General features: G+C 37.0%; 1 protein-coding gene across 3 annotated transcripts in view; it reads left to right on the top strand.

The window, feature by feature from the left end:
• The window catches only part of PRLR (prolactin receptor), a 193,203-nt gene extending 185,013 nt beyond the window's left edge, over window positions 1–8,190 (top strand). For all 3 annotated transcript variants that reach the window (XM_056112121.1, XM_056112122.1, XM_056112123.1), the window contains 3 exons: window positions 1,118–1,217; window positions 1,885–1,954; window positions 5,371–8,190. In XM_056112121.1, coding sequence (XP_055968096.1) covers window positions 1,118–1,217; window positions 1,885–1,954; window positions 5,371–6,378 — 1,178 coding nt within the window. In that variant the 3' untranslated portion in view covers window positions 6,379–8,190. The remainder of the gene's footprint in view (window positions 1–1,117; window positions 1,218–1,884; window positions 1,955–5,370) is intronic.
• The last annotated feature ends 10,819 nt before the right edge of the window (window positions 8,191–19,009 follow it).

Genomic DNA, 19,009 nt, shown 5'->3' with positions numbered 1-19,009 from the left:
ATTCTAGCTACCTTTAGCCATGGTGGCCTGTAATTCCACTAGTATATAATTCTTATTATGTTTCTAAAATACTTTATAATTTACCAAGTCGTTACCTTGTTTGGTTTTCCTACTTGTTCATTATTAAGAGAGAATATAATATTCAGAATGAATGTTGCCATTAAAGTTAAAAGTGAGGAAACTGAAATGTATTAAAGTTAGAACTTTTATGCCCAGAACCATAAGACAAAGCTTCACTCTTCTGAAACTTGCCTAGGCAGTATCAGGGCTTACTACTCAACTATCAAACTGGGAAGGTTTTATGATTTACATGTTGATCTAAACTAACCCTGGTTCTTACTAATAAAAAAACCATAGGTTTTATTAGTAAGAGGCAAAAGGATTGGATTTAAATACTAAACTGCAACTTTATAATCACATACTCATGAATATATTATTTTTTATTTTTAGTTTTCTCATATTTACATACAAAAAACTGTATATAAAGAACTTTACACCAGCGCTGGCTTTTAATAAGAACCTTATGCTATCTTTTATTATTAGAATGCAACAGACCATGTGGCCTTGTATTCTTTCTTTATTGCTCAAATTTTAAAACATGTAAAATAATTTTGAAATTTATAGAATACAAACAAGTATACACGAGTATATTTGCTCGAGCGGGCCCAGTAACGTCTCTATTGGAGACTTTGTTGTTACTGTGTCTGGCATATCGAATACGTCACGGGGAGCTTGCCAGGCTCTGCCGTGCGGGCGAGATACTCTCGGTAGCTTGCCGGGCTCTCTGAGAGGGGCGGAGGAATCGAACTCGGGTCGGCCATGTTGGCTGTGTGCAAGGCAAACGCCCTACCGCTGTGCTATCGCTCCAGCCCGTTGTGCTCGCTTCAGCAGCACATATACTAAAATTGGAACGAGTATATTAAAGTTTTAATAATATTAGAAAAATCATGACTAATGTTACTCTATAAGGAATTCTGATCAAGCCAAAAGAGGTGTGGGAAAATAGGGAAACCCTCCTGTTCAAATGTTTCATTCACTAGTTTTGTTTTTTTCTGTTGCTTATTTGTTTTTAATGGTGCTGTGTGTGATCAAAGCTTTCTGGCTGTTTGCTTTCTAGACTTCACCATGAAAGATACAACCGTGTGGATCTTTGTAGCTGTTCTTTCTGCTGTCATCTGTTTGATTATGGTCTGGGCAGTGGCTTTGAAGGGCTATAGGTACTTTTCTCTCTATCAACCTTCCTACCCATCATTGTTGTCTCAGATAATAGCAAAAAAAGACAATATAAAGATAATGGAAAACTGTGGGTGATTCAGGCTCCTTATTTTAGCCATTAGTTCCATTGTATTCACACACACACACAACACACACACACTCACACTCCTTTTATCTGTGTTAACAAAAGTAAAACAGATCTTTTTGAAGCTGGTGTTCTTTCCAGTAGTTGTGAAATGGTGAAAAAAATATATATCTTTGGGCTAAACTCTCCCTTTTCAGAGGATTAGGAATGAGTGCCTGCTGTGATTTATGTAAAAGGAAAAATCAGCAAGCAATAAAAAGGGGGGGGACACTTTATGTGGCCAGAGAATAAAGAACTTACTTCTGTTAAAAAAAATCTGGTAAGAGCAGTTAAAATCAATATAAGCAAAGAATTGAAATAAGTCACAAATTTCAGAATAGTCTTCCCCCATTCTCCAGAGCTAATTTTGATGCAAGATTTCTATATTTATTAATTGTTTTCACTATTGATTGTTAGTTTAATGTGGACTCAAAATTTTATTTCCTATCTACTGCAATCCATGTAGCAGCTACTTAGAGATAATACGTTTAAAATTTCAACGGGAGAAAAAATTCATTTATCCTATCTCACAAATTATTTTATAGCATGATGACCTGTATTCTTCCACCAGTTCCGGGTCCAAAAATAAAAGGATTTGATACTCACCTGCTTGAGGTAAGTCCTAAATGGTAGAAGGCTATGTGACTCTCTGTTTTGTAATAACTACCTTTACATATGCATGGACTGGAGCGATAGCACAGCGGGAGGGCGTTTGCCTTGAATGCAGCCAACATGGCCGACCCGCGTTCGATTCCTCTGCCCCTCTTGGAGAGCCCGGCAAGCTACCGAGAGTATCTCGCCCACACAGCAGAGCCTGGCAAGCACCCCGTGACGTATTCAATATGCCAAACACAGTAACAACAAAGTCTCCAATGGAGACATTACTGGGCCCGTTCGAGCAAATTGATGAATAATGGGAGGACAGTGATACAGTGATACAGTGATACAGTGATACATATGCATACACAATCCCCATCATTTCCATCTGGCCATTTAGTCATCCTCATCCAACTGCATGTTTGCAAACAGAAGGCATGAGAATGCATACTGCCAGATGCATAATGTCAGAGGAAAAGGAGAAACGCCAAGAAAGCACAAAAATGTGTAACAATGCTATGCCTGCTCTGTGTGCCACAGCTGTTTGTAGACATAGAGACAAATACCTTTTAGAAACAAGGGCTGGCTCCCCAGCAGGTAGCTCAGTGGGTCAGAGCTGTGGTGCTGATAGAAACAAGGTGACAATTTTGATTAATAAAACACAGGAACCCACCATCCCCCCCACCTCCATTATACACTATTAAAAAAAACCTTGCTCTTAAATGTCCTATATTTAAGACCATAGTCACAGAAAACCCTATTGCCACTGCCCAGACTGAGCACTCAGTTAAGGTGGGATTGCTGCAGTGGTCCTGGTGTGCTAGGGACCGGTTAGACTGATTCAAGAAATTACACTTCAGTGTTTTAAATAAAATGAGTGGATAGGACATTTTTTAATTTCTCTTCAGGTTGAAATATCTAGCTTCATTTTAGTTGTTTTTTGTTTTTTTATTTTATTGAATTACCATGAGATATAGTTACAAGCTTTCATGTTTGAGTTACAATCACACAATGATCAAACACCCATCCCTCTACCAGTGCACATTCCCCACCACCAATATCCCCAGTATACCCCCCCTTTCCCACCCTCCCACTGCCTCCATGGCAGATAATATTCCCCAGACTCTCTCTCTACTTTTGGGCATTATGGTTTGCAATGCAGATACTGAGAGGTCATCATGTTTGGTCCTTTATCTACTTTCAGCACACATCTCCCATCCCAATTGATTTCTCCAACCATTATTTTCTTAGTGATCCCTTCTCTATTCCAGCTACCTTCTCCCCCCCGCCCCCATCGCTTCTCCCCCCTCCACCCACTGCTGCTCATGAGACAGGCTTCCCATAGCTTCATTTTTACCTTAAACTTAACACTTGAGGTACATAGAAGAAGCCACTAGCACACTATATTACTTGGTCCAGCTACCATGAAGCCTACAACATAAGAATTGAAAAGTGAGTCTCAGAGAATTTGGCTTAACTGCATTCATTTAGGTAACAGATACCAGAACAGGAACCAAAGCCCTATAAATTTGGGCTCCTGGTCCAGTATTCTTTTTTTTTATTCTAACTAAGCATTGGTTCACACCCACCACCAAAGCAAGATGAACCCTCCACCACAGTCTTTCCCTCCACCACAGCCCTTTCAGCCTACTTCTTCCATCTAGGTGACTTTGACTCTATTTTCATGCTAGGATGTCTTTCTGATTAAAAATATATATATCTTTGTTTTTTAATTTACTTTATCAATTTAATTGATTTACAGTTTCCTGGTTCAAGATTTTTGCTCTGTTCACCTATATGTGTACGTGCTATCACCTTCACAAAAGACAGAAAGAGAGAGAGAGACAGAGACAGAGACAGAGACAGAGACAGACAGAGACATAGAGATCTATCCCAAATATGAGATAAAAGAAAACATTAAAAGAAAATAAAAAATGATCAAAGTCATCAGAACTGAAGATATTATCTCTAGAACTGAGCATACATGGCTGGCATGGGGGTGGGAGGCCCTGATCCTTGGGACACTGGTGGAGGGAAGCAGGCTCTCTGGTAATGAGTGTAGTGTTAGAACGATGTATTCATTTTTGAAAAGACTTAACAGTATTGTAAATCCTTGTACCTCAAAAAAATGTTTCTTTTTAAATGTTACTTTCCAACACATGAACATAAACTATTTTTTCATTTTCTTATTCTTTACCCACTTCTCTTAGTAGCAAAACTTATGGGTTTTGATGTATATAAGTCTTTTGCTTCCTTTTGTTCCTAAGTATATAATTTTGATGCAATTATAAATGGAATTATCTTCCAGATTTCTTTCCTCTTCTAGTTTGTAGTTTCCATAGAGATATGCAGCATATTTTTGTATACTGACCCTGTAACCTGCTTCTTTACTGTATTGATGTGTTGTTTTTAATAATTTTTAGTTGAACCTTTAAGATTTCAATGTATATTTTCATGTCATCCCAAGTTGGGATGTTTTACTTCTTTTTTCCAATTTCCATTGCACAATACTTATTTCCACTCCCATGTTCTAACACCACCCTTTAAATAAACAGTATAAATATCTAAGCTATCCAACCACTGTCTCGCAATTAACTCATCAGACAATGATAAAAAGAACTACTCTTTGTGTCAAAAAGAATATTTTCATTTTCTTGATCAGATTACTTCTGATCCTCAGAAGAATTCTCGCATGTGGATACTATCATTCCATTTTTTTCAAATGAAAAAAACTGAGGCTCGTTAAGCAGCTTGTACAAAATCACAGATCTTTGAGTAAGTGATAGAACTATGATTTGGGTACCAGCAGCTGGAATAAGTCAGAGGATCCCAAAGAAGGCTAGAGTGTAGGAGGAGGCAAGAGGAAGTAAGGTAAAGAATAAAGAGAAGATACTAGAGTAACATAGGAGATAGAAAAAGACTGGGAAGTAGAAAGAGCAGGAGAAAGGAGATGGAAAGGAATAGGAAGAACAGGAAACAGGATAAAAGAATGGAGGGATGGGAGAAGCAGATAGAAGAAGAGAATAAATGAGAATTAACTTACTACAACCAACACACACAAAAAAAATGGTCAGCAAACTTTTTTCGCCACCTGCCAGTAATTCCCAAAACGCTATGTGTATTTTGTGAGTTTAGCTGTTTTACAAGCTTTTCTTATTCAGTAATAGCGTGCTCATTGTATGTGAGCACGGTTTGCTCTCTTAGACTTGTAATCTTTGCTGTCTACAGTTTAAAAATCATATTGTGACTAAAATTAAAAAAGAATAGTAATCAGGGAGGTGATTATAATATGGAAATGTCTAGAAGTTTGGTGAATGCTGCCAAGTCATTGTCACATCCCAGGTGCCTGTAGCTGAAAGTGCAGGCAGGGAAAAGAGGCAGAATGGCTCATTAGGGAACTAACCCCTTGCTCGCCTGTGTTTGTGTTTTGATAGAAGGGCAAATCGGAAGAACTGCTGAGTGCCCTGGGATGCCAAGACTTCCCCCCGACTTCTGACTGTGAGGACTTGCTGGTAGAGTATTTAGAAGTTGATGACAGTGAGGACCAGCAGCTGATGCCAGGACATTCCAAAGAACACCCCGCTCAGAAAATAGACCCGGACAGTGACTCTGGCCGAGGAAGCTGTGACAGCCCTTCCCTTTTGTCAGAGAAGTGTGAGGAGCCCCGGGCCAATCTCCCGAAATGCCACACTCCTGAGGGAACTGAAAAACCAGACAATCCCAAACCCACCATTATCCGCACCTGGAACCCCCAGAACTCAAGCTTGGGAGCCAAGATTCCCCTTTTTCATGCAGATGCCTCCAAGTCTTCAACATGGCCCTTACCACAACCTCCCGGAGAGCAGAACCCCAGATCTTCTTACCACAATATCGCTGACGTGTGTAAGCTGACCCTGGGCACAGCAGGCACAGCTGCCACTTGGCTGGACAAAACAGACAAAGTTGCTCTTAAATCCTCAGAAACCAATGAGACTGCAGAGGAGGAAAAGGCAGCAGAGCCGAGGAAGGGGGGCAGTTTTCAGCCCAAGACTGGCCAAGACATGGCGTTGCTGCCACCGCCAGAGCAAACCCCCTTCCTGTCTGCAAAACCGCTGGATTATGTGGAGATTCACAAGATCAACAAAGACGGCGCACTGTCATTACTCCCAAAACAGAGAGAGGACAGTGACCCTGTGGAGAAGCTGAGAGCTCCGGAAACCAATAAGGAGTATGCGAAGGTATCCAGTGTGATGGATAACAACATCCTAGTCTTGGTACCAGATCCACGAGCTCAAAACCTGGCTTTGCTAGAAGAACCCACCAAGGAAGTGCCACCTTTTCTTCAACAGAACCAAGCCGAAAATGACCTGGCCTCCTTTACCACGACCCCCGGCAACTGCAGACTCCAACTGGGTGGGTTGGATTACCTGGATCCCACAGGCTTTGTGCACTCCTTTCAGTAATGATTTGGTGGATAAGATGGTTGGTTAAAATGTGATTTTTTTTTTCTTCAGGTAACACTACAGAGTACACAAAATGCAATCTACTAGACATTGCCTAAGAGTGTGGTTAGAATAACACTACAAAAACTCACAGTTCACGCCTTTTCATGCTCCATTTTCAACCAGTTGCCTCTCTCTCCAACAGCTGATTCCAGAACAAATTGTTTCATTTCCTAACTGTGATTTGTGATTTCCTTTACTTGCTATTACTTATAAAAATTATGTGTTCAATGAAATAAAAGCACATTGTTTAGTGTTTTGGAGGGATGGTGCCAATAGGTATATCCTTGGGGAAAGGCTTTAATGGTTGAGTATGTGATAGAAGGAAATGAAAATAGTCATAATTGTTTACCACAGAAAGATGACAGACATGAGAAAATGCCTTGAAAACCAATTACTTAATCTTTATACTCCTCTTTCATTTGATTAGGATTAACTAAATATAATACATTTGAAGAAAGACTGTATATCAGACACCCAACAAATTGTTTATATCATCCAATTACCTTAGTGATGGCTTGCCAATATGCAAATCAAAAATGATGCCTCTAGCTCTTTCTTAAAATAGTTCAAATTGTCAAGTATGTATTCCCTCCCCCTAAATTGAAATCTATTCTAAAGACTCTAAAGAGATTATAGTTTGGGGAAGTCAAATTTCTTACACAAGAGGCAAATAAATTCCATGTAGTAAATTCTTCTAAAATATTTCCCTGTTTCATTTTGGCATGATCTATCACTTAATATAGATCCTAGTCTTCTTTCACTGAGGAAAACATCCCAAAAGACTAACTTTAATTTAAAAGATAATCATAGCAGGATGCTAGTGAAAATACTGCCTTACTGTAAATACAAATTCTACTTTAATATAAACCCATAATTTAACAATGTATTTTTGAAGACTATTTTTCTATCACTTAGGTAAAACAAAAGACAATTTTCTATCTTTCCCACTACAGCTGTTTACGTATTCAGTGGGTACGGTGTTTTCTGCTATAAGGTTGTAATGAGATTTACAGTACATATTAGTATATGCAGCTTCTCTCTGTGGAGTAAAATGCCATATCAACCCGAAGTTCACTGAGAAATAGGAAGTGGGTGACAATACTCAATTTCCAACAAAATAGAGTATAGTGTATCTGGTTTCTTTTTTTCTCCAGAATACTTTGAACAATAAACACCAACCTAGAGTTTTAGGGCTCTCCACAAACCAAAAATTGCTTCTTCTGTAAGTTTCGGGCCAGTCTGGGGCTTCTGCTCTTCTCTAGACACATGAATCTTCTTAAAGCTACCATGGGAAAGAAGCTCAGTTACTCCTAAGGTAGTGTTCGAAAGAGAGGGTTTGATTTGGTTTTGCTTTGATGAACCAAACATGAACCACAGAGAAATTTTAGGCAAAGCCAACAGTATTTCTCTGGAGGAGACACATCAGCAAATCCTGGACAGAGGCAGACTCATATCAAAAGAGTCCAATAAAAGTTCTAAGAAACCAAGTATCAGCAGGGAAGTGGGAAGGGTTAAAACATCCCTGGTAGTGAGGATTTCTAAGTGAGTTCCATGGGCAAGCTCCCCAAGAATCATCAAAAGCCCAGATCTTCATTTTTAAGACAGCATCTGTGACTCATTCAATTATCTTCCTCTTTCCTTTAATTTTCATTGAAGGGTCATGAGTTACAAAGTTACTACAACTGTCTCCCTCTTTTTTTTTAAATTTTGCCTGATGGTAAATCCATTCCTGATGTCTACTCCCTAGCTAAACAGAAAATTCAAGTTCACTCCTAAAGGTTAAATGTTCTACCCCAACAATATTCATGATGATAAGAACTGGACTCACAGCTAACCTAATATTTGAAAGTGAGCACTTGACAGGGTTTCCAGAATTGCCATGTTCTTGAGACTCTATTCTTCCAATACATAAATAATGTATACATTATATATTGAGGAACCGAATATTTAGGAAAGCTGCCCAAATTCATCCAGTCTTGTTATTCAAGCAAAGTAAACAAAGATCCTTATTGCTCAGATATGTGTTGGCATTTGACTGGACACTGATTAGAAATGTACAATCTCAGCCCCCCTTGCCCCAGATCTGCAGAATTAGAATCTGCATTTTACTAAGATACCAGATGATTTGTGTGCACTCTAAAGTTTTAGAAGCAGTACCCAGTAAAGGTTATTTTAGTGCATGGAAGAAATTACTCTCTTGAAAACTACAAGTCAAATCTGTTTGACTTGCAGTAAACAACACTATGTAAGGAAAGAGCATAATTTGTCCTAAGTATTACTGGTTTTATGTTCCTGTAATATAGAGTGACATATAAAAGACTAACTCTCTTCAAGAGACCAGGAACATCTTCCACCTAGAGAGATATTGACCAATGACTGTTTCCATCACACCCAATAGAATCAACCTTTATTCCAAATAATCCATTCTTCTCTAACCACTGCTATAGTTTAAAAAATTCAAAAACAAATCTTTTTAAATATAACTTGGCATATGTTTTTTAAAGTATGGCCAAAAAATTAACTTGAACTAAGTCTCTTTAAAACATCAATTAGCCCCTCATTAGGTAAAATCAAAGCTGCAATGCTATGGTCAGTTAGGACTCTATAAGAATTGGGTTTTGTTTTCATGAGTTAATATAATTTCTATCAGGGAGATGGTTAGTCAAATGGAAGGGTCCAGGCTGAGCAGTCAAGACTCAGACTTGAGACTAACTTGGTTGCCTAACTAAGTTCTCTTCTCTAAGCTTCTGATTCCTTGGAAGAAAATGCTATGCCAAATAATCTCTAAGGCCTTTTCAAACTTTGACTCCCTGATTTTATGATTCATTTCATATTTTCCAGGAAAGATAATTTGATCCAATGCCCATATCTTAATTTAGATAATAAATAAATCTATCATAGAAATACAAGGACTCTTTAGAATGGACACATTTAATTTCATTTTGAAATCATCAATTTCAGTTAGTCCTAACATATTTTACATGCATAAATTATACAGATACAAAATCATTCTAAGATTATATGTATAGAATGAAGAGGCTTGAGATTTTAACAAAAGACATCCTGAATAAGATTCAAATTTTCAGAAGTGATCTTTTACTGAATAAAGCCATGCTCATCTCTAGCTGAGCCCTACAGTCCCTAATCTTTTTGCTTTTTTATATCTAGCAACTGATCCTGGTTAATTTTGCTTTGGTTGTCTCTCTCTCTCTTTCTCTCTCTCTTTCACACACACATATACCCCACCCCACCCACACACACATACCCACACACACACACACACACACACACACACACATATACACACCATAGATTATGAACAATCAGTGTTCAATTGTTTGAAAGAGTTGTATAGTCCAAGTTACCAAAATTCATTTTTATAAAAACCTAAACATTCAAGTTAAAAGGCACTGAGAAACTGCAGCTAGCTGTAGGTGATTGAAGGACTCTTATGACCTACACTGCAATGAGTTTACCTGTCATTTTAGTGAACAAATAGAAGGCACCCCAATATGAGCACAAGTTGTTATCAGCCATGTTCATGACACTACATTCCCCTAAGTGCCTAAGACCAATCCTGGTAGGCAGTTGTGTACTGAAAACTTGCTCTCACTGGTTTGGTTCAAAGGGTATCAATCCCTTACCATCTTTATAAGAATAAAGATCTTGATTCTTTATCCTGTAGTGACCCAATCAATCAAAGACTCCTATGAGTTTAGGCAGAGAAAGTTGAGTCAAGGGGACAGGTTCACTGTGTGGGTGATCTGGCTCTTTTTCTCTGCTCACTACTACACGTCACTTGGAGAAAGACATGTCCCTGCTTTAGTACCTTTTCTGTCTCCTTAGATAAGAAAGAAACAGATTTTTACACCTTATACAAAGTGCCTTTCTTTTACCTTTTTTTTTTCCAGTTTTCTTTTTGCACAAAACCTTTCTTTTTTGTGTGTGTGAATGGTAATGTCAGAAAGAAAATGACAAAATGGTCTCAAGTCTGATCAGCAACTGTCAGGTTTTAAATTCATTGTTTAACTGAGTCACCACGCCATTGATGTGATAAGTATAATTAATTTGTCTGATCACAGACTCTGGCTAGAACTGGGGATATATCTGCCACCCTATGATTCAAGATTCTCAATTTTAAAACATACTGATGCACTTTTGAATGTATCTGAATTGCATGTCTGGGCCTGAAATGCACAATGGATGCACAATGGAATTTTGCACACTTACAGAAAAATGTAAATGCCTCTGTCTCACCATCCCCAGTGTTCTAACATAGATTTTTCACTGATGAGTATCTCTGGTACTTCATCAAATACATTTTTCCTGGCTATTCAGTTCCAGCACAATAACGTGGCTGGGATATTGGACTAGGACTCAATTCCCAGGTCTTTAGTGTATATTACTGCCACTAAACAGATTGAATGTCCCCTTATGCACGTCCTTTAAGCTAAAAGTTCCCTCACCTATTTTTTCAAATACAGCTTGAGGGCTGGAGAGGTAGCTCAATGAGCTGAGAGCATACTTTACATGCTGGTGATCCGCAGCACCACATCGTCCTCTGAGCACCAGAGTGACACCTGAGCACAGAGCTAGGAGTAACCACTGAGCATTGCCAGGTGTGCATCTCCCCCCAAAAGAATAGTGGATTGACCTAAAATATTTCTGACACTTCCTCCCGTTCTGTCTTTGATTCCCTTGAGCTAAGTAAAACCCAAGTTTCCATGTCAGAAACCCACTGCAGCACTGGAAAACATAATCCATGTGACCTTACCTGCAAACAGTATGGCTGGAATGATGTTTAAGAGACAAACAGATATCTATTCCTCTAAGTCCGATCAATTTGATGTATTAGCCTTGCTTCTCCTCTTCTTAACTGTCCATACTTGGAGACTTTTTTATGCTCTTACTCCAAGCCCTGTATTTTTCCTAAGTGTTAAGATGTGCAGTTGCAAGTGTAGGAACTGCAAGAAAGTAACTTATTCACAAACCATTGTTATTTGGTTTAGCAAAAGACTCAGTCATATAAATGTTCCATTGGTCATGCAGATACCAAGACTCTAGCTGAGGATCAAAAGATGCTTCGTTTGGAGTTGTTCTAGCTTAATTCATTAATTATTTAATCAATTCAAAAGCCATTAGTAAATTCAAGTGGTTCTTGATGATTCAGTCTTGTAAGTTTTAAGCAGAAACTAAATATAGAATTTTTTTTGCTTGAGAGCCTATAATCTAAACAGAAATTCTATTTATAATGTTGGCCTAGACTTCTTTCCTGATTAGCAGGTATGTCATCTGCAAATCAAAGAGGAGTTTTCTCTGCAGACTTGTATTGCTCAGGATGGTGACTTTGGGTCTGAGACCTCTGTGGTATCTATTTTAAGGAAAGGAAAAAATAGAAAATAGAATATTTCCAGAGGTTAGGGCATCTCAGGATTCCACAAAATGCAAGAGCATCCCATTAAGCATGAATTTTATTGGCTATGGAGAATCAATAACCTATTTCGTGTTCTGAGTTTATGGCTAAGAGCTGTACATAATAACACCAACTGCCATTTTTTCACATCAATTTCTTAGATGTATGCTCTGACTTTGAGACGTTAAAGTGGTAATATATCGCCTGTTTCCAGGTTGTGGTCAATAACCCTTAGGCGCTTAGTTAACTTTCTTGCTGCTGGTTAAAAAGGAAAAACACTGAAGTCATAATATAAAAACTAACTTTTTATAGTTAGTAATATCATGTTTTCCCGGCACAAAATTCAAAAACTAAGGCTTTATGTAAATTTCAAAAATTCTGACTGGAGAATTCTTGTTGTGTTCTCTGAAATTAAAAAGAACTATGTAAAGATAATACCTCCAAAAGAGAATTTGTTTTGTAAAATTCCTGATAAAATACATTTGAATTCTTAAAAGTATCTACCTCCCCTTCTTGTCCTTATGTCCTTTTTTTCCAAGCTGCTTACTGTTTAGAAATGAAAGATATTACGTCTCATGCTTTGACAAATTTTTCAGTGGCATGTTTGATGTATTTGCCGTGTAATACTTTTGACTTCAACGTGACTTTTATATTTTTATTTTATATTCCATTGCTTTATGTGGTTCAAAAACTGTGGCACATTGAAATATATAATCCTCATAGTGTGAAACTCATTATATAAAATGAAAAGAATTATTTAATGACTTTCAATCTATTCATATGGATTCAATATTATTGTGTTTGTGTCCATGAAACAAACAAAACTGAAAAAAATTGTAGTCATATATTTCTGTTAGAACCCTGAATGTACTAATTTTTGTGTAATCTTTGTTTAGCAGTAGTGTAATATGCCATTGTATAGCTGAAGGGGTGTTGTGTGTTTAAAGTACAACGTAACAATCGTTTGTTCAAAAGTCAACTCCCAAGCTCTGCTTTATGTGAGTTCTGATACTTTTTGAGTGGTACTTGCCTCATGAGGCTTGCTTTTGCACTTAATCATTCATTTTAAACATATTAATAGTTTCATGTGGAAACCAAAGCGATCTCAAACCAGCCTGCTGAGTAATCTGTGTCTTCTGTAAAGCCATATTGAAGTGAAAACTATGTAATCGCATAAGGTTCCATATTTTCAAAGCTATCACTACCTCTGCTTTTTTCTCTTATGCCAACCCCAATTCTTCAAAGTAGGAAATGACAAGCAATTATTCTTATAAGTTGCTAGAGCTTTTGATTTTTTTACACAAGAATACATCTTCTAAGCCACCATTTTTGCACAGTTAATGCTAGGGTTTCTCAGTAACCATTTTCTACATTTTATGAAAACTGGCTGATAAAGGGTAAGAAAAATGATAAATATAAATAACTAAAATTTGATAAATAGCAAATCACCACCAACACCATAAAATGCAGAGGTTTTTGTTGTTTTGTTTTAATGACTTACCTCAATGTGGTCACCCAAAGCCATGATAATGACATTTCTCACAATTTGATTTCCCTCACCTCAAGGAAATAAATTTTAATTCATTTAAACCATTATATATACATACATGTATATTATATATATGATGCTATGGGAATGTTGGCCATAAGTCAGAAATAATCTTGTCTCAATTTTCAAAATTCATTTCTACATGTACTTGTGATTTCTTCTAACCTTAATAATTATGCGAGACTATAGTGATCTTCTCTTGCATTTTTAATTTGTGATCTGTGATCATCAGACATTGACTTAGCTTTCCATCAGCTTATTCATTCGTCTCCTTCCAGTTTGCAAGGGGACAACAAAGAACAGCTAAATCTTAATCAATAATATGAGAGACATTAACTTCTATTACTATGACATCTTCATTTTTAATGCACGCCAAAAACAATGCTTGCCAAACAAAATCATGGACATCTTAGTGTAAAATGGCCATTATATTTGTTACTGGAAATATCCAGCTTAGTGCCTGGCTAATTAATGTTTATTTCTCTTGCCTAACCTTACTCTATTTTTTATCTTGACATGAAAATGAGTAGAAAAATGTGTGTGATACTGAAGTAATTTTCTTGGAGAGTTTTTTCTGTGATAGGATCTATAGTTTGTAAATTATTTATATAAGTTGGACCAAAACCACTGTATTCCTTTTTTCCCTTTACCATAGGATTTCAAAACATACCCATCCCCTTCCCCCTGTTCCTTTCTAAAGTGAGATGAAATCCAGACATGAGAAAAAAATCAGAGAAACTCAGTTAAAAATTTAAAATTAAAGACCAACATCTTTTTAAATGGGAAGCCTTTTGAACAGTAAGAGTCATCCTTATTACTAATAACACCTTTTCCATCAAATCCATCAAACTACATCTGAAGACATGTATAGTAATGACCTGCTACATTAGGTACACATCTGTTCATGCTGGTGTCAACAAGTTGAGAAATAGTGTAGGGAGGGACTTTATTTATAAATTCTTCTTCCCCTCCTAATTCTCTAATGTCATGTCTTAGCAGGAAATGAGATATTTTCCACTTAAGTATCATGCTCCAAAACTTGGCTTCCATCAAAACAAAAATAAACCTAAAAACTACAAAACAAAACAACAACAACAACAACACATGCTTATATTGAAGGCATCTGCTTTTTTTTTCTTTTGCCATCTGCCCTTAATTCTTGGACACATTTCTCATTTTAAGCTACAAAGTTTGCAGTGTCAGTCACAAGACTCAGCTTTCCTATAATTAATGAGCTGGAAAACTAACAAGAGGCTGTTTTTCCAAGATTATTGCATATGCTTTCCTGCAAGAAGTGATAAATTGCCACATCTTGCCAGGATCCCATCTGAAACTTAACCCATCAGACTTCTTACAACTGACTAACCAAATTTTATGCGTTCTAAAGGCTCTCCCCTCCTTTTATAAGGACTTAGAGATTTAGCTTGCAAGGGGTAGAAACTTTGAGATCTTGGGGGTTGGGTGGGGCTTGAAGAAGAATAAGAAGTGAAGTTATTTAAAAATTCACCATTGGTGTTATTTAAAATTTTCCCATTGGCACCCTTAGCTAGTGGATGTAGCTCTGTGGACCATTAAACCGGGCAGATGAGATTGAGTCTATTCTTCATATTGTTAAATTATATTCCACTTGGAAACCTAATCAGAGTTTAAATCTCCAGCTTCCCCTACCTACCCCTCAACTCCTGCTGCCGTGCAATTGTAAAACATTTTTCTCCTGTTATAACCAGATTGCCATTTATGCTTACAAAGTGACTCGAAGCACAGATATTTTAATGAATGCCTAATATACTTTCTAAAGAAAAGGCTATATAGAAGATGCCAGTCAAATACCACATGGATGGCTGTTGGCGAGCACCACTCTAAGAAAAGGGAGCTCAGGAAATTTTCTTACTGTATTTATAAACGTGTTTGAAAGAATTTGTAAATGTTATAGATACATTTTCAAGGGAACACACTTTCGCTCCATATTAAAGACTACAAGTGTGCTTAAAAGTGCCATTTGCCAGTAGTTTTATGATCAGTATTGACATTGTTTCTGAACTATGTAACCTTGTGATGTGTTTTTCAATCCTTTTTCGGAACAACTGCTTTTGCAATGGTAAAAGTGCTTAGCTTAAATCGAATCAATAAATTACTTCCTAATCAATGACTTTTGGAGGTTCTTTGCAAATCTCTCTATACATATGCAACACTGACTTGGTGAGGGAAAAATGTAACTTTGAGATTATTTCTTTGCTTTAATAAATTTTATTAGTGCTTCTTTTCTTAAAAAGCGAGGGAAACAGCAATCAAAAGTTTCTGAAAATAAAATACGCAGGTTCAAGCTAAATCACAGAACAGTTATTCAAGATATTTCTTCAGGCACATACACTTGTGCTCATCATTCAGCTCTTTCTGAATTATGTTTTTCTGCAATTTTTAATCAAAATTGACACTTGCTCCCAACCCAGTATCTTCTCTTCCACTGTCCTCATGCTGACCCAGGTTTTTTTGTATTTGCCAGAACAAATACATTTGGAAGCATTCAAGTTCCTTGCACTTCTAAAAAGAAACAAGAACCATCAAAAAGAGTTTTCAAATCTCACATATAATCAGCATTCCCAATTGAAATCTAAGCCATGAGCCTCAATATAAGGAATCACACTGTCTTTTTTTCCTTTAATCCAGAATTCTCGTTATCACTTGAAACTTCGATAAAACAAATTTTATTGAATTATTTTAAGCTGTGATCGAACTTTCATTGTAACTTTGATTTATTGCACATTTTATCCACATTAAAATCTATAAATATATTTAAAAATTACTAGCACCAAATTTGACAAATATTCACAGCTTCTGCATTCTTTTTTAAATAAATGGTACATCACTAATGCAGCAATTTCTATTTCTCACTAACCAAATTCTCTATCTTCCTATCCATTATTAACCATATCCTACTATAGCCTACAGCTGTTGTATATCCTTCATGACCATTTTGACCATCCACATGCTGGCATTGGAGAAATAAGATAGTGAACAAGATGTTTGCCTTGCTTGTGACTGACCTAGGTTTAATCCTGGCACTACATATAGTTCCCTGCATATCAACAGATTTCTGAGTCTGAACACAGAAACAGAAATTAGCCCTGACTGAGCATCACTAGGTATGGCCCAAATCATCTTCCCACCCAAAGTCCATTACCATATAATTATATATCACATACATATGTATCTATAAATTATTTGTAGTGCTTATGAATTTTACATAGATAATAGCAAATATCATTATGTACCTAATTTTGTGTTCCATTCAGCATTATATTTTTAGGACCAAAATAACTCACTCATTGGTTTTATCTGCTTATGTGGTTGTATACATGGATGCAAGGTATTTGTTTCTTTACTGCTCCGTCTTCCATTTTCACTATTATACATGACTTCACAGTGTTTCAGGGAGTTTTTCCAAACCTCTTTAAAAGAAAATTGCCACACCACCCTCACTGCCGAAGAGCTGAAATCTCTCCACCCTTTGTGCCCCCTATAATCCTCCTCTGTCAATCTTGGGTGTGAATCTAAGGGTTGGTTTGGGGGTAGTTTTGTGTGCTCCCTTGCTTGGTCTAGATATACCACACAAGACTAAGATCATTCCATATTTATTTCACTTGGGCAAAAAACCTCCATCTCGGGGCTGGAGCGATAGCGCAGCGGGTAGGGCGTTTGCCTTGCACATGGTCGACCCGGGTTCGATCCCCAGCATCCCATATGGTCCCCTGAGCACCACCAGGAGTGATTCCTGAGTGCATGAGCCAGGAGTAACCCCTGTGCATCACCGGGTGTGACCAAAAAGCAAAAAAAAAAAAACCCTCCATCTCTGTTCATATTTTCATATTTTCATAAATAGCAGTTTCATTTATTTTACCTAGCTGAGTGATATTTCATCGTGCCTTTATAACACTACATTTTACTCACCCCTTCAATGGGTATGGGTTATTTCACATATTGGCTATTGCAAATAGGGTTACCATAAACATGGCAGTGTTCCTTTTGAATTAGTGTTTTGATATTCTTTGAGAAAATTGGTAAAAGTAAAATATCTGGATTGCTTAAAATGTCTATTTTAGCATCTTAAGAAAACTCCATACTAACCGGTTCTATTCCAAAGAGCCATGTTCTATATGGAGAACAGGAACCAATACCTACTGCCAAAACCTATTGATTCTTATTTTTGTAAGAACACTGTCAATAGAGTGAATTGTAATTTTATGTCATAAGCGCTTTTATGCCAATTTTACTGAGTATTTGCAAAAATTTCTCCATCAAAGAATATAATATAGAAGCATCATATGGAAGATATACCTAATATTTTCCTAATGTCTATCAATTAATACCTAAAATATACCTAATATTTTCCTAATGTCTATCAATTAATACCTAAAGCAATTGTACTATTGTACATCAGCAGCAAAGAAGTTTCCATCCCCTTCTTAATCACTACACTAATCATTATGTCGTATGTTAGGTCATTTAATTTTGAGTTTGATGAACATAAAATATTGTTGGTGCATTCATTTTTATTTTCCTAATTAAGTCATTCTGTTTATCCAGCTTTGTTATCTCCCAGGTTTCTATATATGCCAAAGCTCTACATTTTTTTCTAGCCCAGTCTTCTGTTTTACCGATCTCTGCCCTGTCTTATTAAAACTAATTTTATGAGAGCCAGGAAGATAGTACAAGGGTTAAAATACAAGACTTCACTCAGTCCAAGTTCAGTCCCCACACTGCAGTCATGTGAGAATTGCTGGGTGCTGTCCTGGAGATCCTCAAGCACCAATGGAGTGTCCCAGGTCATCCCAGCACTATAATTCTGAGTTCTCACATTGACACATAAGCCCAGTTAGCTAAGAATTTCCTGGGCCTTCAGATTGCTATACAGGTGACTTCCCTACAAAAAAATGTAATTTATTCTTTTTATTCTTGGACATTTCATACAACTTTTAGGATAAACCTACCAACTTCCCTTTAAATATTGTGCTGTGACAGAGAGCAGGGGAGCTAATACAGAGGGTAGGGCATTTGACTCACATAAAGCTAGTACAGGTTCAATCCCCAGCATCCCAGATGGTCCCTCAGGAATGTAACACCAAGAGTGATCCTTAAGCACAGAGCCAGGAGTAAGCTTTGAGAACAGCCCTAAAACCAAAAAAAAAAAAATCATAAATAAATAAATGAATATTGTGTTATGGGTTAACCTAAAATATCATAAATATATAAATAAATATTGTGCTAAATAGTAAAACACTCCCATTACTCATGTTGAGACCTTGGACTTGACTCCTAAGACCATGCAATTCTCTGAGCACTGCTGGGGACGACCCTGAGCATAAAGTCTGGAGTGGCCCGCGAACACTGCTGGGTCTGGCCCCCAAACCACAATGGGCTGAAACAAATTGCTGCTCATTTAACTTGCATATAAATTCTTAGAGCAGCTACAACTTTACAAAATCGTGCCTTACTATCATGAATGTGGTATATCAATTTATAGAATATTATGTGGTATATCAATTTATACCATATTATGCCATGTTCTTTATTAAGTACTTATGCTATTCTTCATAATTATCTGCTTGTAATTATATTCATTTCTAGGT

Source organism: Sorex fumeus, unplaced genomic scaffold (assembly GCF_029834395.1).
Source record: "Sorex fumeus unplaced genomic scaffold, SorFum_2.1 ptg000015l, whole genome shotgun sequence".
In the NCBI taxonomy this organism is placed as follows: Eukaryota; Metazoa; Chordata; class Mammalia; order Eulipotyphla; family Soricidae; genus Sorex; species Sorex fumeus.
Note: the sequence above shows the minus strand (reverse complement) of the source record. Positions and strands in the feature narration are given on the sequence as shown.